The following is a 23,654-nucleotide window of genomic DNA, read 5'->3' on the forward strand; positions in this document are numbered from 1 at the left end:
TGTTTGTTTCATTTGGGAACTCTTAAGTGCACTTCTTAAATGATCTTATCTAATTGGGATGTTCCCCATAATGGCCATTGTAATTCTGTGTTGTTTTTAGTAAGATTTTGCCACTTTGCTAGATATCTACAGCTTCTGGGACTATAATCTTAGACATAAAATAAGCAGGTGTGCCAGAAGATGGTACTTGCACTCTTTAGAAATTAAAGATTCCCTCTCTTTCAGCTAGCCTTTGTCTACACACAACAAGACAAATGAACACGTGCACCTTAATACACCAACAGTAACCGAGGAGGTGTTACTATGGACTGGCCAATAGAAGTCCATGTGTACTACCAGCAACTTCCAGCATGGAAACCAGCAGACTTCAGTAAATGGCGACGGCAGACTCTAAGTGGGGAAAGGGATTCCAAACAACTGGGGAACTGCAGATTGAACCAGGGATCAGGGATGTGAGTTCTGGATGGAACCGTCTGCTAGCTCACACTAACTCTAAGCCCTAGACTAAAAAGCCAGGTTAGATCAGGAGCTAGACAAAAAAAGACTGGAGCTCATAACCAAGAGGAAATTTACCCACAGCCCTCAGAAATGGTAAGAAAGTTAGTGAACCCATTGTTTTTGGGTACCATGCCTGCATTTCTCATTGTCCCTGAATGCCATCAGAGGTTCAGTTGGATTCTATTGCTGCCACCAAATCTATAAAATAACAAAAAATTCAACTGAGTAAACTTTAAAGACCTAAGTAGCTTTATTAAATGATTTATGAATTGGGCAGTATCTCATCTAGGAAGTAGGGAGGAGCTCCAAGGAGTTGTACAAAATGAATGGCTTTAACAGGCAGGAAGGGGAAGAGAAAAGGAGAGAGTGGAGTACCTCATCTTCTTTTGGGGCATGGAAAGGGCCTATGTGTTAGATTAACTCATTGGGAATCTGGTAGACCAGAAAATTCCAGACTGCCTGGTTACTATTAGATTCCTAGGGGAGGTTGAAACTGCTGTTGGGTTAGGTGTTAGGTTTCAGTTTGGTGTCATGGGCTTAGGACAAATGACTCCATTTTGGGCCTTTTTAACACCGACAAGGTTAGGTCACCCAGTTACATTTGGTGGCTTGGCACTAAGGCTTCTTACAGCACTATAAAAGATTGTTAACAGCTCAACTGTGCCATTTAGTTTAAAAGTTTACTGTTTTTTCTCCTCTCTTTAGAAAGTGGGCTCCGTGTAAAAATCAGAGTGAGTTTCTTGTGCTCTCTCTTTTATCCTCCATATCCAGTGCACCATAATGCACATATTATACGCTTAATCTTTTGAATAGCTGAATAGATAATTACACCAACACTTTCCAAAGTTGAGTTACTGTATCTAGGGTCAGAGCTGGTGCAACCTCTAAAATCATGAATAGTAATGAATTAAGGGGGAAAATGTGACAGCCACAAAGGTTTCATGGACTAATCCAGGATTTTCCAAACTAGATTTTTTTTTTTTGATCCACACATTTTCTTTGAGAACTGAAAAATTCTGTATTTTAATTTTAAAGATGAGGATATTCTGGATCGTGTGGATGACCATCTGATCACTGAGAACTATCATGTAATTTCAGTGCCCAGAGGTGTTTAAGATTGACTGGTACCACTTCGTTGCAAGTTATTAAGAAGAGAAACAGCCGTACCTAATATTTCAGTGACAGTGACAATTAGAGCTAAATAAAAGCCAACACAAAAGTCTTGGTTTATTCTGAAGAGCTAGTTTCTCAATAGTTCAGATGGAGAAAAGAGGGACATTTGAGGACACACATAATGGCATGAGCATGCTGAGTCCAAAAGAGCTCACACTGTAATTACCAGTGCCACTTTCACATTAACAGTTTAGTTACAATCAAACCCACATCTACAGTTGAGTTAAATCACTGCTGAAAATTTAAATTTTCATTATTTTATAATTTGATTGTATTTAATTTGTAATTTAAATTTTTTATAATTGAGGAAGAGTTGTTTAAGAAGTTTAAATTAACAATGTGGTTTATTTATTTCATTATTTTATTAAATTAATTTGCATCAATATGGACTTCTAGATGAGTCTTTTCCTTTAAATAGTTTATTGAAGTTTGAGAGTCAACTAGTTAAACTAACACAGAATCACTGTGTTAGAAGTAGTTTAAGTCAGCAACAAATGATTGTTGATTTAAATCCATTTGCATCAAAGTATTAATTTGGAAATTAAAATTAAGTTCAGAGCATAGACATACAGTATTTCCTGGTTAAAGAGATTTTATAATAGCTCAATTAAATATTTTCAAATATTGTTTACTTTTTCCAAAGAAGCAAACAGTTATATTTCCACTGAGTTTTCAGGAAGAAAACAATATTTTATGCAACTGTACTTGGAAAGACCCTCCTAGAAATCCCATACCTTATAGACTCATTGTAGCTCAGTGCCAGCAAGACACACTGACTGCCAAGCATAGCTTGAGATTCAACACTGATTTTGGACCCAAGGAAGTTTTTCAATACAGTCATAATGAACAGAAAGAAGTGAGGTGATTTACAACTGAATTTGATAATAGTGAGAACAGTGAGAAATCTGAACTCTTTGAGCCCTGGACACCAACTAACTAAGAGAGCCCTGTTGTCCGGGGCTCACTTAGTCAGACTGTTTACAAACGGTGTTACAAACACCACATGGAATATTGTTTGGGGAGCTCAGATTTTTCTCAACAGGCTGTTCATAAAATTTAAACAAAATTATGGCTTGGAATTAATTTGTGAATATCAGTCCTGCTCACTGTTGAAGTTTCAGAAATGGAGTCAGGCTCCATTAGATAGTCAGGCTCTTAAAATTGATTCCTTTGCAGAGGAACAAAGACCCCATCACGACCTAGCAGGGAGTATTGATCTGTTTCTCTACTAACTACCTATTTCTCAAGTGCATGGAGAAAGGGTGATGTGAAGGAGCTGTAACTGTATTCTGCTTTGCCCCTCTTGATAACAAAAAGAAAAAAAATTAATGAGCAAAGAACTGTGCTACATACAAATGTAAAACATGGGTGGAGATTATAATGAAAGATTTGATCAGTCTGGAAGAAGTCTCAGTTTCAGAAAGAAAATTTATATCCCACCAGCTTTTAAATATTTATTATAGTGAAAAATCATAATCTAATTATACACAGTCTTTCCAACAAGTATAAGGGAAAAAAAGTGGGAGTTAGAAAACAAACAAAGATGTTACATTTATTATTCTTGATACCTGGCTTTGGGGAAATTTTTCCCATTCCAATTATGAAAATAATCATAAGAGTTAGAAGAGGCCAGCCCCACCTGCACAAGCCAGCATCCCGCTGACTGCATCCGCGTTCAGTGTAACCCCCAGATGGTGAGAGCAGACAAGGAACTGCACTGTGCTTACCTTCAGAACTGTTTTAAAGATTGGATAATATTTTTAAATTGACTTTTAAAATTTAAAAAAACCTATAAAAACAGTAAGCATTATATGTAACATCCAAAGGAGGGTAAGTTTGCTTATTTAACTCTGTTTCTTTCATCTCCTTTATTTCATTTGTTCCGCTTCCCTTTTCTCTTACCATCTGAATGAAACCCCAAGTGACCAACTGAACCTTGTTTATTTTTAAATGTCCAATGAGCTCCTGAAAATACAGAGTGTGATGGGGGTTCTGAGAATCAATGTGTGTCACTGTTGGCCCAGAATATGTCTGCTTCTTGGCAAAAATAAAATACAAGATCACCATTCCAGAAGAGAAAGAGACTTGAAGAGGACCTTAATACTTTGTATGTAAAATAGCTCCACATCACAGAAAGAAAATCTTTAACAGGAATAAAAGATTAGGATTTAGGGCCTGGTTTGTGTAGATATTGGGATCATAAAATAATTTTGAGTTGTAAAAAATATTCATACATTCTGTAGAGGAGCGTAATGCTCTGAATAAGAGACAATTAAGCTATTTATATAGTCAGCCATTCTTCTTTCTCCCAAGTCATGAATTGTCATTACATCTTTCTAAACGTGTCTGCATTTAGATTTGAACAGATGTAATTGATTCTAATTGATTTTCTAACTTTAGTCTCTGACATTATGTGATTTCTCAGAATGATTTAAAAATTAGCATAATATTTAGCCTTTAATGCTCAAAACCATGCTAATAAATGTGTAAATCAAGTTTATTTCTTAAGATGCTCATCTGTTATGTAACTTTTTAGAATTTTAGGGAAAAAATACAACCTGTGGAAAAAATTTTTTTAATTTTGCATGATAAAACAGTATTAGTGTTGAATTTAGTGAAATAAATGATAAAAATTTAAAAGAATTCGCTTTATTATATAATACTTAATATTATATTAATTATATTTTATTAGTATACAATAGATAAAATGAGAGTATGATCATTTGCATAAATAAGCATACAAACTAAAATATCCTATTTTAGTAAATCGTAAAAAATCAGAAATTTGTACCAGTTGTTTGACATTATAATACTTTGAAACTAATGTACTGCCTAAGCAACATACTAAACACCTTTCTGGAAGAAAATGATCTGTGATAATGGAAGCAATGAGACAATCCATGAATGAATATAATGTATGTTTAATGCATGAACTTATTATTCTAAACTTTCCTCTTTATCTTTTTTTTTTTTTTGACAACCAGAGCTCCTCCTCATGATCAGTTTTATCAGCTAACACACAGAGTTCAGATACGTAAAGAATTCAGATTCAATTCTATAGCCTGGTAAATTCTCAAAGTGAAATGGTCAGAAAAAAGTTGGGAAGGGGGAGATAAAGGATGTGGTGATTCAGAGCCAGAATTGACATTTATTAAACAACTAAGACTCAAAAATCATGTCTGTGAGGTGTTAGAACCGATGATCAATTCACGTAAAATTCCCAGTTAATGAATTCAGCCCAACTGATCAATTCAGTGGCCTATATGTAATATTGAAACAAGTATGTACATTTAGGCTTGGATTGGACTATTGCTTTTAAAAGCACATTGACAGTGCCCCGTGCCCACAGCCTTTTGAAGCTGTGGTTGTGAAGAAGCACCAGCTGTGTGGCAAACATCACTTTAGGTATTTAGAAACAGTATCTTTAATCCTCACAAACAACTCTTCCCAGTGGATGCTTTTAAGCTTTATTTTGCAAGGGAGAAATGAAGTTCAAGGAGACGAGTAAGCTGCTTAAGGGCAAAAGGCTAGTAAGTGGCACAGGTAGAATCTGAACTTTGCTCAATCTGACTTGAAAGCCCCAATTCTTGCTACTGTAAAATGCTGCCTCCCAGTTTTAAAGCAAATTGTTCATTCTATTTTGTAATTAGACACATTTTTCAAATTTATTGTACTGCTTAATCCATCTTAGGATAAAAAGCTGATGGGGTGGAGACAGGCATGTTATTTATAAGAAATTAAAAACCTTTTTGTTCGGCTACAAAGGTTCAGATAAATCAAGCAGCAGTGCTTGCCTATTATTGCCATCCTATAATTTGGGATGAAATAATTACCCTATTTTTATAGCTTAGGAGCTTTGTAATTTAGAAACTACACTCGAAATTTGGAACCAATGTAGTCATAAATAACCTCAAAGTGAGAAGTCAATTATTTAAATATCCTTTTTCTATCCATGTTTTAAGATAAATTTAGTTGCTATTGTGGAATGAGATCACTATTACAAGCATTATGAATTTTATACATATCCTAAATCTGGTTACTACTGTGCTTCATATAAGGGGGGAAAAGCCTTATTTATAATTCTTAGTGGGATTATTTAAAGTTAAATTTCTATTAAAATTTCTTCTCATAAACATTAGCATGTCAAAAAAATATTTAGTTGCTACGGTTGAATGTTTATGTGTCCCCAGGATTCATATATTGACTCCTAAACCTCAAGGTGATGGTTTTATTAGGTGGTGGGTATTTGGGAAGTGATTAAGTCAAAAGGATGGATCTCTTATTTTCAAATTGAACTGCTATGATTTGTAGCTGAGACAATAAGATAATGTTTCCATCTCACTGGCTGAGCTGGTGACAACAAGTATAGCATGATGGTTAAGACCTTGAACTTCATCATCTAACAGTGTCCCAGTTTCACCAGGCATCCTTGGGCAGGTTTAATTTCCCAGTGACTAGTACATAATAAGCACTGGACATGTGCAGCAACCATGCCAATCAGGAAGAGGCACCACAAGAAGCAGAGGAATGTTACAATGTATACGCTGCTATATTTTTGTTCAAATGGATAATCTCCCTCAGTGCAAGTGGTATCCCTAAATGTCTACTGATTTGTTGCGTAGGTGCCCCTGAAATTCCAATTTTTATAAGCCTTTTTTTTTAAGTGCCTCTAATTAAACATTTTTATTGAATATTTTCCAAGGGTTATGCTTTCAGAGAGAGGAGGGCCATTGTTCCATAAGCAAACTCATTATACAAAAAAACAGACTGACTGCCTTCAAAAATCTAAGGAAAATAGGAACCATAGATGTTATAGACACTTGGCGCTTTTTTCCCTTTGGGAATATTAAGACAACACATTTGACAGAATGACACACAATAAAAATATGTTTTTCAAGTGATTTGGGAAATGATGGCAGTTTGAGAAAGGATTCTTGTTTTATGTGTTACTTCTTTGACTAAAGTAATTATAGAAATTGCCATGACAGAAAATCATGAGTTCCTCAGTTTTATATATATATCTTATCAAGAATATCAATCATGATGTGAAAATAATAATTTTTGAAAATATTCTAATATTTATTCTTGCTTAAATATCCATTCTAATAATATAATAGCAATAGATAGCACTGTTGGACTTTTATTTTCTTGTGATAATATGAGAATGTTAATTTAAATGATGCTTCCTTTTTTTTTTTCATTTTCATTTCCCTACTGGCATAAGATGGGGTATCTTATGTGAGAAATAGGAACAAATAGTGAAAAATTATATTTCACTTTTTCATCCACATCTGGAAGCTACTTATTTATTCACTTGCTTAATAAGCTGAAACTCCTAGGTGCCCTTTGTAGTAAAATTAAATTTCAGTTGCTTTCAATTACTTGTTGTGGTAATTATCCTTATAATTGGATCACAGTTCTAAATGGCCTACATAAGCCAAGTCAAATATATATTTATTTTATCTCTTTGTGTGTCTTCAGTTAACTGTCTTCATAGTCACTGAATAGTTAATTAGCCTCACTAAGATAAAAGAACTATTTTAGACTCAAACCAGGCGAGATACATTATTACTATTAAAACAAAGAATACTAAGTCATTAAATTTTGAATTTTTAATAACACTTCAGAATAAGAATCAAAATTCACGGAGTATATATTTTCAGTTACAAACATTAGTTCTCAAAACAGAGTATGAAATCCCTAAAAGGAAATGGAAATAAACTTTGTATTAATGCCATTTTACATTACTTTTCAGTAATTTTGTATTTTCAGGAAAGGGCATTTGAATTTTATAATTAATAATTTTTTTCCAGATTTTTAAATATGATAATTTATTTTCTCACTTAAAAACCAGAAATTCTGTAACATCTAAATCATGCCATATGGACGTCAGAAAAATAAGTGAAATCTGTGAAAGAATAGCTTATGACTTGAACTGTGATAATTGTACAATAAGTTAGATTAAGAAATAGTTAAGACCCCTTGGAAAAGTCTTACATACAATCTAAGTCTCATTACCTATGCAGACTATTTTTAAGTTTCCCAAAGCAGAAGGCAGAGAGAAAAAAGTTTCACTATAAACAAATTCTTTGATCATTTTAAGAGATCAATTGGTGTGCACATCATAAAAAAATAAATTCTAGACTAAGATAGTTAAAATTGAACAAAGCAGTATTTATATTCCCCGTTAAGTCACTAAATGTATTCCTTCTTCTAGAATGTTATGCCAGAAGATGAATCATCCTGACGTCTTTACGCCTTATTGGCTTTCCAGTTGTGCAGACATTTGTATTCAGTGTTGTCCTTCTTAAGAACTTTAAGAGCATTGTTCAAAGAATAAAAGGTCTTTACCTTGTCTGTTGCAATCTCTTCAAGAACTCCACATACTTAACATTTTCTAAACCAACCTTGTTTTCCAGAGCAGCAAATTGCTTATCAGCAAATTTCAGTGTAAGCTGTCCAAATACTAATAAACAAGGCAATTTAACATTGAGCCATTCAAAGAGCATTTATTATCCAAGTTTGTATTTATTACCCAAGGTTATGTTAAAAACAAACTTAAACAAGCCAAGCTTCCTGCCGCAGAACAAACTCAAAACCTAGGAAATATATGAAACTTAGGGTAGTGCTAACCTCAGATTTATTCAATTAGGAACTGTTTGTGGCCCGTTTTGGGTACATAAATGCTACAGTAAAGACCAGATTATGTTTGTATGCTTACGATTCTTACATTCTGCTGTGTTCTTTTGGAACAGGGGAAGTGTTACTTTCAGGGAGAAGTAGGGCCGTAAAACCCGCACCTGGGAAGCCTTTCTGTTTGATGTGGAAGCAGGCTCGCTCACCTTGCTTAGAGTGTAACCTCAGAGCACGGTGGTTTCAGATTTCTAAGGGCATCTTCTCCCATGCTGCCTGTGCCCCACCTCCTAGCCCTCCTAATTAGATGGAACCTGGTGGGGTTTACTGGGACCTCCTTTGTTTACTCCTCAGAAAAATGTACAGCTTTCTTAAGAAAGATTACTGTGAGGCTGCCCAGCGTTCATTCCTTCATGCCAGTTCCACATCTAGTAATAATTTCTCAGAATTTGTGATATGTGTGTTCCTGGCAACCTTCTCTCAGTTGCCATCTGTGGGCAGATGGAACCGTGCTAAAATCTTATTTCTCTCTGGTACAAAGTAATACCACTCGTAATTTGGGAATTTCAGTGTGCCTTATAATTCTGCTAGTCATCACAACTTATTTTCAATTACTCCAAACCTTATGAAGTGGAAAAAGCGAAGAAAGGAACATAAACCATCTGACTAAGGCGGTGCGACATATTGTCATTTGCAGGGATGTAGCTGGAAAAACCTGACAGTGTTGAGTTTGCTTTCAGCCACCCTAGAGAGGGGGGAGAGGTTGACTGTATACAAAAGAACTCAGCCATCTGACAGATGTTTCCAGAGGGCATGTGAAAGAGGGGTGGTCTTCCATCAGGTACATGTGGGAGGCAGCTTTTGGTTTCAGGCCTGTGAGTAAAGGGTCTCTGATTAAAGGAAGGAATGGCCAAGGAAGGAACAAAAGTTTTGGCAGTTTTTCAAAAGGGTGGTTTTGGCCACACAATCCCATTTTTCAACCTGTTAGAAATCAGCACTTTAAAAAGACTTCTCACAGCTGCTGCTAAGCTAGATGCCTGCTGACCAGGCAGAATTTCTAAGCGATTCTCTGATTTAGGCTAAGTATGCAGCATCCTGAGTGTGAGTGAAGTCTTACTCAGATTTTTATCCTTAGTAAGATGGAATTAGGCATAGTTGGGAATAAAATTTAGTGTTCAGCCAAAAGTCAATATCCAGCTAGTTGGAGAAAGAAAAGTGCCAACATCCTCTGGTAGAGGCTTCTCTATTTTTGGCACTCCAGGTGTGGTACAATACCACTGCCACAGCGAGGGTGGCCTGGGAGGCCCATCTCTTCCCATAGCGGTGAAGAGGAGGCACTACCTGGGCTGTCTCCCAGCCAGCAGTATCAGCCTCACCTGGGAACTTGCTAGAAACAAATTCCTGGCCTCTTCTCCAGACCTGAATCCGGAACTCTGTGGTGGAGCCCAGCAATCGGTGTTTTGAGAAGTCCACTAGGTGATTCCAATGCACCCTAAGACCTGAGGACCACTGCTCCACGGTGTCAAGTAAGAACCTTAACTGCCCATTTATTTTAGGTAGATTTGCTAACGGGTCCTCTCTAGGAATGATGGCAGGCAGAAAGCACTTTGCCAGATCATTTGATAGACATGAAATCCAGTTCGAAGTGTGTAAGAATGGTCACGGTGAAGGACACTTAGCGGTTCCAATGCCCAGAACTGCCTCCAGCTCAGACATCCTGTGTTTTGCTGCTTTCTCTTGGAGTTTTCTTAGCTGCAGAGTAGTCTGGGAATCTGAATTTAATCCTTTGTCATGACTGCTTCAGAGTAGAGGAAGGTTGGAATGTCCCCAGGGTCATCCTTTGTGCATGTAATAATCTGGCCAAGGTGTGTGCCAGCGGCCCACATCCTGGTCATGTCTCCTAGAAAATCTAGTTATTGGTCCCCAGGTATGGTAAGGATCTGTCCTGCTCCGTACCTGGTCTTCTCTACCTTATTTTGTGTTGACATTTTTACATCTGAGTTGAGGTAAAGCAGAAGAGCCTGGAAACAAAACATATCTATTCTCCATGTGTGTTTTTCTTAGATTTGGCTTTAAAATCCTTAAGCTTCTGCCAGGAGAGTAATTAGCCCAGATAAGAGGCCACCTATGGCAGCTACATGTCTGCAATCAGGTACGCATGAGAGAACTATAAATTTGATTAGAGACTTACAGAGAGTTTGCAGGCCCATATCTCACTTGCAGGAGATAGGAAGTTAAAAGGAAAATTTAACAGGAAAGAGCATGGTTTTTATCTCTGTGTCACCATCCATCATTGTATTTTAGAGGTTAATGTTCAGAGATTCTTGTGAACAAGGGAGGGAATTTAAAAAGCAGAATATAAAGAAAGCCCTCTGGTGAAGGAGACTGTTTCTCTGTTCCATTCCACTGTCAGGAACAAGGTGCTTCATCTTGATGCACTACAGATGAATGCGAGAAGGAAGAGTTTTCAGTGAATATACTAAAATAAGAAGGGAAATCTAGGCACTGTTGGAAATTTTCTCTTGGCAAAGGAGCTACTGGGGCAGAAGTATTTGTTGGAGGTTCTAGGAGATAGAACTGTGTCTGGGGCACAGAGAATGCTGCTGAGGGGACCTGAGAGGCAGCATCAAAAGTCCAGATCATCTACTAAAGGGTCAAAAGGGAATGGCCAGGGATGAGAGAGATGCCCGAGGCGGGGCCAGTGGGTTTGGAGAGGAGAGTGGGAGGAAGGACAGCCAGCCAATTCCCTGAAGAACTGGGACATGGGTGGAGGGCGGCAAAGTTCCATAGGACAGCAGTGGCATTTTTCTAGGGTAGAAAAGGAACTATTATACGTGTTTAGTGGCGAATTCGTGTCCCAAAACTCAAAGCTCAGTGCAAGTACCACCTATTCTGTTAACATTTCTTGAATTAATCCAGATTTTTTTCCTTATCATCTCTGACCTATGTAGGTTAGAAATGGTAGCTCGGCATATAATTTCAAGCATGCCATAGTGCATTCAGTGTGGTTCAAAGAAACATTTGATGACTGTCTACTCTTAAATTAGATACTACTTTCTTCCAGAAAGTATTCAGGGAAGATTAAAATATGTAATATATGGCATGATAACATAAAAACAGAAATATGGCTGATCATATATCTGAATGTCTTCTAGGCCAGTGCAAAAAATTAAGAATGCATTTATTTGAGTCTTCTCTCATCGTATCACATAATTCAACCAAATTGACAATACCAGAGGTCTTTAAAAAAGAAAAATGTCTCCTTATTGAGTGTTTCACTTTTATTTAAGGAAAAAGTATAAAAAAAGAAGTAGCACTCGTGACTTTCTCTATTCTCCCACTGCTTACACTGTTCAAAACTTGCTCCTCAGAATGCACATGGCAGGTGGTGGTATGTTTTACCAACCATTGTGGACTACGACTGGGCTGCTGCCCAGCCCTGGTTTTGGTTTCCTTGCTTCTTCTTACAGAGCAAGACACTGGAATCAGCTGGGTCTCAGAACACTGCCAAGCAAGCAAAGTCTGAGCCACTGCTGTGGCTGCCAATCTCCTGAATGAGCTTTTACCTCTTTTCTCTTGACTGGCCCCTCTTCCTTAAGGCTGTTTTGTAAGACATAGGGTCTTTTCAGCACCACTTACCTAACTGTCTGTCGATCACGTACGTGTGCCCGGTGCCGTGATGGGCTCTGCGACGGGCGCTGCCGTAACCCCCGAGCGCTCTTTCACTGGCACGTTCGCTGTGAAGGCTGAACCAGTGGAAGGTGACTGTGTCCTCACAAACTTAGAGATGTAATTTACTAACATTTATAACAGCCCTTCCTCTAGCCAAATCTCACTGATCAGTGTAAAGTTAAATCTAATTCATTTATTTGAAACCCAAAACATTTACTGTCTTTATCAGCCCCACTTCTACCTGACTTCAAATACCCCGCCTTTTACGGGCACATGTTTGAGCACATGTTTCTAGCTGTGGCAGCCAGCTTTGTGCAGGTGCAATTTTTAGCATCTCACTTATTCTGGCGTCTTTTAATCTTAACTCCTGCCCTGGGATGACCAGTGAGAATCACTCAAATACTAACGTATGCGCAACTCAACAGGGCAGGGTTATCAAGGCTCAGGGACCACCCTTGCCTAGAAGTCTATGCGTAAACCTTTACCCTTACATTCTTCAAAGGGGCATATTTCATAAAGATCCCTAGAACTATTGTGGGGCTGAGCAGCAGCAGCCTGAATAGGAGCTCAATAACACAGCCTTGTTCTGGCTTTCCCTTCTTTTGTGTTTCACTCCCATGCCCCTCACTCCTGCCCCCCACTTCATACAGCCCCCTGCACATAAGCCTCTGTCTCACATTCTGCATTAGGGTGAATCTGGCTAAGAAATGCTTAACCCTAAATATCTGCGGTATGATTTTCACCTTTGTTCAAGGGAATGCAATTATAATATGCATAGGTATTCTGTATAAAATTCCTTAAACATAGGCTGGGTCCCAGTTTCTTTTCCTTATCTCCAAGGTGAGCTAATCACTAAAAAAAAAACTTAAGAAATCTCTTTTAGAGCTTACAATGTATCAAACTCAATCTAAGCTAGGCTTCAGGGACATAAAAATATGAAAAATAAAATTCTTATCTTTAAGACACTTGGAGTGTGTTGGCAGACATCTAGACAAACAGTTAAAATACGGTAAAGTAAATACTGCAGTAAAGATTTGCTTAGGTGCTAAGACTTCTGGAAGGAAAACTTCCAAAAAAGGAGAATCTGTAATTAAAAACTAGAATTAAGCCAAATTGTAAAAGAGGAGAAAGTAAATTCTGCCATAGATAATTATATAATGACACAGAGGCTTAATCAAATATCTGCACAGAAGTGAAAGCAGTTTGGAGTTTATGGAGTGTAATATCCATAAAATATCCAGGAAGTGGAGCTGCAGAGACACGTAGGGTTGTGCGATAGAGAGACTCCAATGACTTGGCAAGGAAACCATAACTCCTTTTGTGTGTGATAAGAAGACAATAAAAATGGTAGTTCTTAAGCACTTTTGAGCCAAGGATTATTTTGAGAATCTGGTTGAAGTTATTGTCTCCCAGTACCAAAAAAAAAACAAAAAAAACCCATCCACCAAAAACATTTTATTCCATTTATTGTGAATTATTGTGATTCCCCTGAAACCTGTCTATGAGCTCTCTAAGAATACTCATTTTAAAATCTCTAGCACTAAAGTATTTAAAGCATGAGAGTAACAAAGCATGAGGATTTATTTTGAACATTCTGGTAGCCATATGGAAAAATGGATTTTTGAAAGACAAGTGTATCCTCTGTGTGAATATCAGCAAGAAAACGATATAATAATCCGAGCAAGTCAAGATGAGCAGCGCAATTATAGTAGCAGTATAAGAAGTGATGGAGTCAAGAAATCTCTTTTTTAAGAAGTGTAATTAACGTGACTGGGATGGATTAGCCATGCGTAATGCAAGGCAGACTATGATGAAGATGAGTTTGCTTTGGACAAGTTGCTTTTGAGATGCTAATGGTGCATCCAAGTGAAATATCCTGCAAGAATTTGAGTACATCAATCTTGCGCTGAGAACTCAGGATAAAGATTTGAAAAACCTCAACCTACATGTAGTTAAAACCATAAGAGTCAGACGAGCTGATTCAGGGAGATGATATAGAATGGGAAAAGTGTGCCTACAAAGTACAGTTGAAAGTAAAATAAAAATAAGATCTGAAAAGTTTCCATTGTATGTGGCAGTTAGAAGGTCAGACAGTCTTAGTATAAGCAGTCACCTCAGAATGGTAGTGGCACAAACCAAATTAAAATAGGTTGAAGGGTGAATTGACACTGTGGAAGCAAAGGCATTGACAGAGAGTTAATATCTAAAATAAGGAGCTTATACAACCTAATGTCAAAAAAAACAAACAACCAGATTAAAAAAAACAGGCAGAGAACTTGAATAGATTTTTTTTTTTCAAAGAAGACATACAGATGGCCAACAGGCACATGAAAAGATGCTTATCAATAACCATCAGGGAAATGCAAATCAAAACCACAATGGGATATTACCTCACATCTGTCAGAATGGCAATTATCAAAAAGACAAAAAATAACAAGTGTTGACAAGGATGTAGAGAAAAGGGAACCCTCATGCACTGTTGGTGGGAATGTAAATTGGTATAGCCACTATGGAATACAGTATGGAGGGTCTTCAAAAAATTAAAAATAGAACTACCATGTATTCTAGCAATTTCACTCCTGAGTACAAAAACACTAACTCAAAAAGATACATGCATATGCACCTATATGTTCATTGAAGCATTATTTACAATAACCTACATTTGGAAACAACCCACGTGTCCATCAATAGATGAGTGGGTAAAGAATGAATGGAATGTTACTCAGCTCTACAAAGAATGAAATCTTTCCATTTGTGACAACATGGGTAGACCTAGAGGGCATTATGCTAAGTGAAATAAATCAGACAGAGAAAGGCAGTTATCACACTATTTCACTTTTTGTGGAATCTAAGAACAAAGCAAAGGAACAAGTAAAACAAAACAGAAACAGAGTCATAGAAAGAACAAATTCCTGATTGCTAGAGGGGAGGGAGCATGAGGGGCTGCCAAAATAGGTGAAAGAGATTAAGGGATACAAACTTCCAGTTATAAAATAAGTAGATCCTGGGGCTGTAATGGACGGCACAGGCAGTACAGTCAGTAATATGGGAGTAACTGTGCATGATGACAGATGGTAACTAGACTTATCGTGGTGACCATTTCAGAGCATGTACAAATATCAGATCACTATGATGTACACCTGAAACCAATATGATCTCTTACATCATACTTCAATTAAAGAAAGACATTGATGGAAGAATTTTTAGGGAGCCTGGCTCAAAGAAGAATGAGCTAGAAAAAGCAACATGTAGATGTATTAGATAAATTATGGGAGGAATTTTGTTTGTTTTTTTAAGGCTGAAAGAGAAGTGAAGCTTATTTCTATGCTGTGGGAAGTGAACAGTTGAGATGAACAGAATGAGTAGTGGTGGATAAATAGATTAAGGTGCAAGAGGGAGACGAGATGATGGGATCCAGATCAGCAGCCTAATAGATGGTTTAAGCCTTAGACAGGAGACATGGACTCTCACCCTCTGTGAATTGGAAAGGGGGTGAATAGAGGTGGGGGTGAAGACAATACCACAGGTACTGTGGGGGGGGGGTGGAGGAAGGTCTTTGTTCCTGATTACATAGTTTTTCTGAATGACATAGAAGAGGGGTGATATTTTTGAAGACTTTGCAAGGAATAGAAGAAAGAATAACAACCAAGAAGCCCAAGTTTGAAGTTGGAGATCTTTCATTTGTCCTCACCAATCCTAGAGTGTCATGATTTTCACCAGTGTTTTTCAGCTGCACGTGCAGAAAAAGAATGGATTAATTCAGGGCTCAGGTCTGGCTCAGTAGTGACAGAAGGATGTGGGCAATTGGGAGCTGAGGAGGCAACAAGCCCCAGCCGAGTAGGACAGGAAGGGAATCAGGAAGGGAGTAAAACCTGGGAGAAAAATTAAGGAAAATGGAGATCTATCTTTGATGGAAGAGAAACTGAGTTTGTGAAAGAGCCTAAAGGAGGTGAGTTTACTGTCAGAGAACAGAACCTGGGAGTCAGAGGTTCCTGACATGGAGCAGCTGAGTTATCTGTCCTCGGGTGAGGGAAGGTGAAATGAAAGCGAAGATCTCCAGATTCGAGATTGAGTGATTTTGGATACACACAAACACAAAAATCATTCAAGATAATCGTGACACTTGAGTTGAAGAAGAAAAATTTGAGCTGATCAAAGTCTTCACAGGCAGAATATAAAAAAAGGTTAATATTTATAATCCTGTGTTATCTGAAGCTGAGAGGTTAGAAACCCTCCTTTGGAGAGGAGGTACTATAATATTCTTAGAAGAAAAAGGAAAGCCATATTCTTAGAAGAGAAAAGGGCTTTGATTATGACAAAGGAGGAGCAAGAAACATTTTGTTTAGGGGCTAAGAATATAGAAGAGTGTTTCCTATGGAAGGGGAGTTTTAGAAAGCAAAGAGAAATGAGAGTATGAGTAAAACTCTTGTAGTGCTAAAAAAAGGTGATTTAACTTTTATTAAGACTGCATTTCCTGGACTTGCCCACACAACCCTTGTTTGCACAGTGCCTATTAACCTCTTACAGAAGTGGTGCTGTGTGGATTACAGCTCAGGAAACGTTGGCAGAGCGTTCAAGGATTGCAGGGCTGAGCATTCCTCAGTGGAGCTGGTGCCAAGTCATGGTGAATTCAGCTCTTAAGGTATCTGGAGGGCACTGTTTGCACAAAGATGAGCCAGCCCCAAGGCCACCCAATTTGTTGGTTGTTTTTATGGCCATTTGTCTTTTCAACTAAATTGAGAACTTCGTGAACTCAACTACTGTTGCGATTTCTTTACATCTCCTCAACGTTTGGGTTATTATTGAGCATATTGATAAATGCTAAATAAATATTTCTTTTTATTGAAGCTTGCAATGAGCAAAAAAAGTTACAACTTAGTTTTAATTTCTTGCTTCATTCTATCTTTGTTGAAGATTTATTTTCTATTTAGTTTTTTAACCTAATGTTAAATACCCCAATGTGTTGGAGCTCATTGTCAATTTTTAATAATAATTTTTCTTATACCTTTCACTGTCTCATGTATCTATATACTTTCTCTCTTTGATAATTTTGATGAAATGGTCTTAGACAAAGAAAACCCCAAAAAGAATATTTGATGTTGCTGATTAGTGATGTACTTACCCTAATTGTTAAAAGTAAACAAATTAAAAAGAAATACCTGGGCAGATTTGAGAACTATGTAGCTAAATCAGTCACTTAAAAGTGATGGTTTTTTTTTTTAAGAGTAAAATTTTAAACTTAACTAAAAGTAAAAGATTTTTGACCAGAAAGTTTTATGACTATCAGAAAATTACTTGAGAATTATTTAATTAGCTTATATAATACAGTAAATGTAGTTTTGTGTACAGAAGATAATATAAGAGTATAAATGTATACCATATACAGAAATGTACAAAATTTATTATTATAGGAATAAAAGTAAAAATATAATGTACAATGTTTATCATTCTACAAAAAGTAAAGAGACAGTCATGTATATATGCTTGAATATGCGTAAGGCAAGTGCAAATTGTTACTGGATTCCACTGTGGCATATAAAAGCAAAGACGTAAAACAGTTGAAAATTTAAGGGCACTGATAGAAACTTCCAGTTTCTGGATTGTCTGATATACTTTCCCCCAACACTGGCAGAGTTTATTCTGCTGTTCTTAGAAGAGAGTCCCAGCGTTTATTGAGGAGCTCTCCCTCCTGTGATGGAGTGGCTTCACAGAATAACCTAAACCTAGCCGGCCTGACTGGATGCTAGTTTCACTACAGAGGTGAGGATATGGAAGCTCAGAAATCTACCATCATAAAAGTACCTACGCAATCTTCCTCTCCTGAAGGAGGCCCAGTGTCTCTGAGAATAAATCCTGGGCAGTTACACAGATTGAGACGAATCTTAACCCGCAGGCCTTTAAGCTCAGGTTTGGTTGATGGGGGAAATGTGTTTGGTAAACCTCTGTGTAACCATGGCAAACCTCTCATGCCCCTGGACCCAGATGCCAGGCGAGCTCGCTGTGTTCGACGCTTGCTTTTCTTCCACTCACTTCCCCATTGTGGTTTCAGTGAAAACATTTGCTTATAAACCTTCAGTCAGGCTAAGGAGAAAAGCAGGTTCTACTTAGACCAATCTTCCCATGCATACAGGAGAAAAGATGAAAGACTTTTCCTTAAAGGTTAGAAAAGCCACAAGACTCTTATGAGAGGTTTCAGTAAAGCTTTGTTTCTACCTGGAAGAAGCATGTCTGATTTTAGAGTTTAGAAGTTCCTAGTCATGTCCCCAATAGAATGTGGTTCACATATCACAATCCACCGTTCTTTGAGGTTTCAGTGACCATTTTTAATCATTTAGGCTTCAAGGAGACAGCCTGGCAGAAAGGACTGAAGAGACCTCACAAATACTTCATTCTCCAGATGAAATAATCCGAGATTCTTTGGGTAAGTTTGAAATCCAGCAATATATATTGTAATTTTAGTGGCACTTAAAGATTGAAAGAAAAACCAAACACCTTCCCCTGCACCACATCACCGCAGCTGCCAGTCAGACGGCAGCTGCCACCACTCCTCAGGCTGTGTGTGTCCTGAGGTCAGGGGCTGAGGAGAGAAGGAAGCCCCCAATGCCTGTGCCTGTCGGAGCTGTAAACGGGTCAGCTATGTGTTGGCTGCTCCCGAAGTTTTGTCATTAATTCCAGCTTGGTTTTGAAACTTACATCAGCTCCTCCCGTTCTCACTTCATGGAGCCTTTGTCTTCCCGGCAGAAATGTCAATATCGTCCTTGATTTTCCTCCTCCTCTCTCAGCCCTGTATTAAATCCATCTCAAGTCATGTCATTGTCGCTCCAGAATTACCCCTCTAAGCCATCCTCCTCTTGGTTTTCCCTGAGACTTCTTTCTCTGTACCTTTGTCCTCTTCCTCTGTCTAGTGCAACCACTCTGTAAATAGATTCTCCTTGTATTATCTCACCCCTTTTGGTTCATTATCTTTCTGAAAATAAAGCTGCTATTTCTTCTCCATTTTCTATAGGACAAAACTCAAACTCTTTGGCTTAGCATATTAAGTGCATGTCAGGGCACTTCAGAAATGTTTGCTGAGTAAATAAATGATTACATGTAATGCCACTACAATGGCACCTAAGGTATATCGCTGTTTCATCTTTCAGTGGTCTAGCAGGAAGCAGCTGGTGTATCCAATTGGGTTAATTAGAAGAGAAACCACAGGAAGCCATTTTTCTTATATCTGAATAGAGAAAGACTTCTTAAACAAGATGCAAAAATTCCTGAACAGAAAAAAAAAATCAAAAAATTCAACTGTAACGTGTTAAGAATTCTTGTTTCTCAAAAGATGCCAGAAAAATGTGAGTTGATAAACTACAGAATAGGAAAGTGTATTTGAATATATTGTCACTAATCAAAGATTAATGTTCAGAATACATAAAGTACATCCATAATTTAATAAAGATCAGCAGAAAAATAAGCAACAGATATAAATAGACATTTCACAGAAGAGGAAACACAAATGACCAGTGAACATATAAAAAATGTTTAGTAATCAAGGAAAAGCAAGTTAAGGTAACAGAGAGATGATGTTTTACAACCTTTTATTTGACATTAATTAAGAAATCTGGCAAAACCAAGTGCTGGTGAAGACAGAAACGAAAAGAAACTCATACACTACAGGTGGGGCATAAACGACTGTGGAAAATCTTGAGTAAAGCCCAGAAACTTCTCTTCTGGGTAAATGTCTTAGAGGAAACAAGTCCCATGTACCATAAAATGAAGCAAACTGTTAGTATGCTGGGCGATGGGAAAGTGGATAAATTGTAAAATCGTTACACTGTAGGAAACTGAATGCATTTCCGTATACAGGGTGGATGAAATCAGTGATGTGCTTGTAAACGTTAACTGTTTCATTGAAAAAAAATAAGCCTTGAGTTGTAGGAATTGATGTTTTCCATTATATAAATACAATTATAGAAATATGACATAATATAAATGCTGATTTCAAGCAACCGATCTGAAATGTACTTGGGTCTCCCAATCTGGTACCAGGAAGTTGCAGCCCACAAATGAATGAGTCTTAAAAGCATAATATTAATTGAACAAAAGCAAGTCATAGAATGTCATTTTTGTAAAGCTCAAAACTAGCAAATCTAAATAATGTTTTCCTTAGGAAAACATACATAAATGATACAACTGTATTTAAAGAAGGGAGTGAAAGACTCAAAATGTTTATCCTTAGAGGATGGGGGAGCAAGGAAATGGGAAATGATGGGGTTTGGGGTGTTTATCATTGTGCTTTGTAACTTAAATGTAGTATGCATTATTGCACACGTATACTTTATATATACTTTTTTATATGTCAAATATTAAAAACATTATAAATAAACATTAAAAAATAAAGTGTTGTGAGAACATAGACCAATGCCAGTGTAGAAAAATACTGAAGAAAAAAAGGCGGGGTGATGTTTACTATATACTTAAATCTCTTGGAGTACTGATGAGATGAAACACTCTCATGACAGAACTTTACCACTGACAGTGAGCATTGAGCAGTGTGTCACCAGCAACACGGGCGCCCCAGGCTGGCCACTCAGTGACACTCAGTTGGCCTTTGGAGTCAGCCTGGCTTCTCCTCACTGACATTCGTGCATATATATATACCTTTATTTAAGCCATTCTTCTCTGACTCACAGTAAGTCTTTCTCCTTCCCTCTTCCTGTTCAGATCTGATGTCCTAAGATCATGTCAGGTCTCCCTAATGTCCACCCACACCAATGTTTTCTTCTTTTTCAGTCCCTAATTGTTTTTGAATTACTTCTTGCGTGTTCTTCTTGTCTCAATCAGACTATATGCTTCTCAAGGTTTTCTTGAGTTCTCCACTATGCCCAACATAAAATGAGACACAAAACAGGACTTATCTCACTACTGGCCCATTCTCTATACTTTTTAATTCCATCAAAACCACTCCAGTCCACCAGTCTGCAGATATATATTCTTCAGCAACCACATCTACATGGTAACTGAGTACTGTTGGGATTTAAATTTTTAGAAAACTAAACAAGGCATCAGTAATATGTTGTTGATTATAGTTACTTACGTTCACTGGGTAAAAAAGATATTCATTAAATTTAAGCTCCTTTCTTGAGCTGTTTATAGCCTGCATTCTTTACATTCAGATATTAGTAGACCAAGCCAGCAAATTCCAAAATATGATTGTCTGGTTCAGTACATTCTTTTCCACTTATATTAGTCAAATCACTAGAGCCAAAAGTGCTAACATGATTTCTATGTCAACAGTGCGTCCACAGTGAGCTTGGCTCAACAAACAGATATTTCTATGAGCAGGTGGGATATTTGTGCTTAAAAAACCCTGTTGTGACACAAAGAGCAGAAGTAAAAATAATGACAGGAAGACATTAAATGAAGTCAAACATCATGACAGGCGCTATGATTCTCCAGGCTCCTGCCCAGTCAACCCAGAGGCAAAGTTTCCCATCCAAGTGCTGACAGATACCGTTAGATTTGAACAAAATTATTTTATCTTTCTATGCTTCACTTTCTTCTTCTCTACATTGAGGAGCTAAAATAAACTCTCTAACATTTGACAAATTTAGAGGTTCATTTCCCCCCTCTATGTGATTAAAAAAATCTCGAAGAATTCATTGCTGGTATTTTGAAAACCACTTATATAGAGAAGAAATTGCTCTGGAATAGACACAGCAAAGTACTTTCCACATAGGCAGTCACTGGTAGTAAGCAATGTACTCAGAACACGTAAAAAAAATGGAGTGTGCCCCTCCAAGCATTAAACACTGAGGTTTTATTTTCATGATATCTATTGTCCCTACTGACTTGCTAGATTGATATTCTGTCACTAGATTTGGACTGGTTAGAAGGAGTCCTTTCAACTTAGCAACTTTTAATACGGTCGATATGGGTATTCGCAAATATTCTGTCTGGTGCACTTCACAGCTGTCCCTTTACGCGGAGCCGAATGGACCTCACAATGCTGTGGATCTCACCAGTAACCAGAGAGAGTTCAGCCGAAACAGGAACAGAACAGAATGTAAAATCATCGAGAGTTACTAATACCTTCCCTTTACAGATACTCATTTTTATTAAAAAATTAATACCGTAAAGATGCTCAAGTAAATTCTGAGAGAGAGCCACAGAAAATTATCTTGCTCAACTGGTTTTGAAAGCACATAGTTGAGTGCCTGGCATATAGTATTTGGTGAGTAAATGAATGTACAAATACACAAATAAATGGATGAATGAATTGATTAATGCACATCTGCTTAAAATAAACAAACAGAATGACAATACCTCTTTAAAACCATTAACTGTTCATTGAGAGGAAGTTGAGAAGTCACTTACTGTATAGTATTTCTAACTATGAAAAACAGCAAATGCACAAGAGGGTGTTTTTTCTTCTGTATGTGAAATTATTTGCTTTGTAATGTGGAACATTCTAATATTATTTATTGTCAATATTCTACACGAATAAAATTTTTGACACAAATAAAATAGAAAAAATACCGAGTGAATGCTAAAATTACAGTAATATTTGCTTACAGTTCTGCAGAATATAAGTCTTGGAGGACTTAAATTATGTTAATTTATACAATCTAATTTAAAGAATCTATTGTCACATTTACAATGGAGCTTTAACAGATGGGGGTTCAAGTTTCCTTCATAAATGGGTTAACATTTTTAACTTGGTATAATTATCATCTATCCTGATTTATTTTTCTTCTTGAATGTAAGATTCTGAATTATCCACAATAGAAAAACCTCCATGATTTAAAAGCTATGATTATGGATTCGTGCTAAGCTTTCCATTGTCTCTCTAGAGTTGAGTAGCCATTAAGGACTAAGAGAATTTAAGGCTCTGATTTTCTTCCCAGAGCACACATTTTATGCAACAGAAAAAAAAAAAAATCTGTCTCCACGTATATGTGAATCTGAAGGAAAGTCTTCTTTAAGGATGCATATGGCTCGTTAAAATATTAGTAAATATAAGAAATCAATTTTTAGTTTCCAATGGTTTAAACTACCTTCATCTTAACTGATTTTTTTATTTGACTGGAAGGTATTAAAACACAGACTATTTCTAGATGTTCCATCTATCTATCTTTATTGAAGGATTCTTCATAGCCTGTAGAAATCTGTTGCTATGATTAATTTAACTCAGCAGGCATATGGAGAGGGCTGCCATCATTTTATTCACATATTTAAAAGTCACTATTCACCCGCTTACTGATCTATTCAAGAGGATAATCACAACTTCTTGCTTAATACACGAAAATGGAAAATGTGCCACCATTTAACATGAACCCTTCTCCAAAATTCTCAGAATTTTTCATCCTGTTTAAAAGATAGAACACAAATTGGTATTTAAATAGTGTAGCCAAAAAATTTTTTTTAAAAACCAAACAATTGATGCCTAAAACAAATACAAAATTACAAGACAGAAAAAAGGACATGAAATTTCCAACACTTACCTAATATACCGAAAGAGGTGTTGCTGAGACTAAGATGACTGCAGCTTTTGCACATTCCTGACGTCACTGTGCCCTTGTAAATTAAAACTACCTAATGTTTTCCAACATTGTCTTTAAGTGAAATAAGTAACACTCTACACTCTATTTTAAATCACAAAAACTATGATTTTTCAATACCCAGTTCAGTCACTT

The 23,654-nt window shown here is 37.1% G+C and overlaps 1 protein-coding gene across 1 annotated transcript in view; it reads left to right on the forward strand.

Moving 5' to 3' along the window:
- C29H8orf34 (chromosome 29 C8orf34 homolog) overlaps positions 1 to 23,654 on the forward strand; it is a 238,264-nt gene that overhangs the window by 158,218 nt on the left and 56,392 nt on the right. The window contains 1 exon segment of the mRNA XM_010970618.3: positions 18,312 to 18,397. Within this exon segment, the coding sequence (XP_010968920.2) occupies positions 18,312 to 18,397 (86 nt within the window).

This window comes from Camelus bactrianus, chromosome 29 (genome assembly GCF_048773025.1).
Source record: "Camelus bactrianus isolate YW-2024 breed Bactrian camel chromosome 29, ASM4877302v1, whole genome shotgun sequence".
Lineage (NCBI taxonomy): Eukaryota > Metazoa > Chordata > Mammalia > Artiodactyla > Camelidae > Camelus > Camelus bactrianus.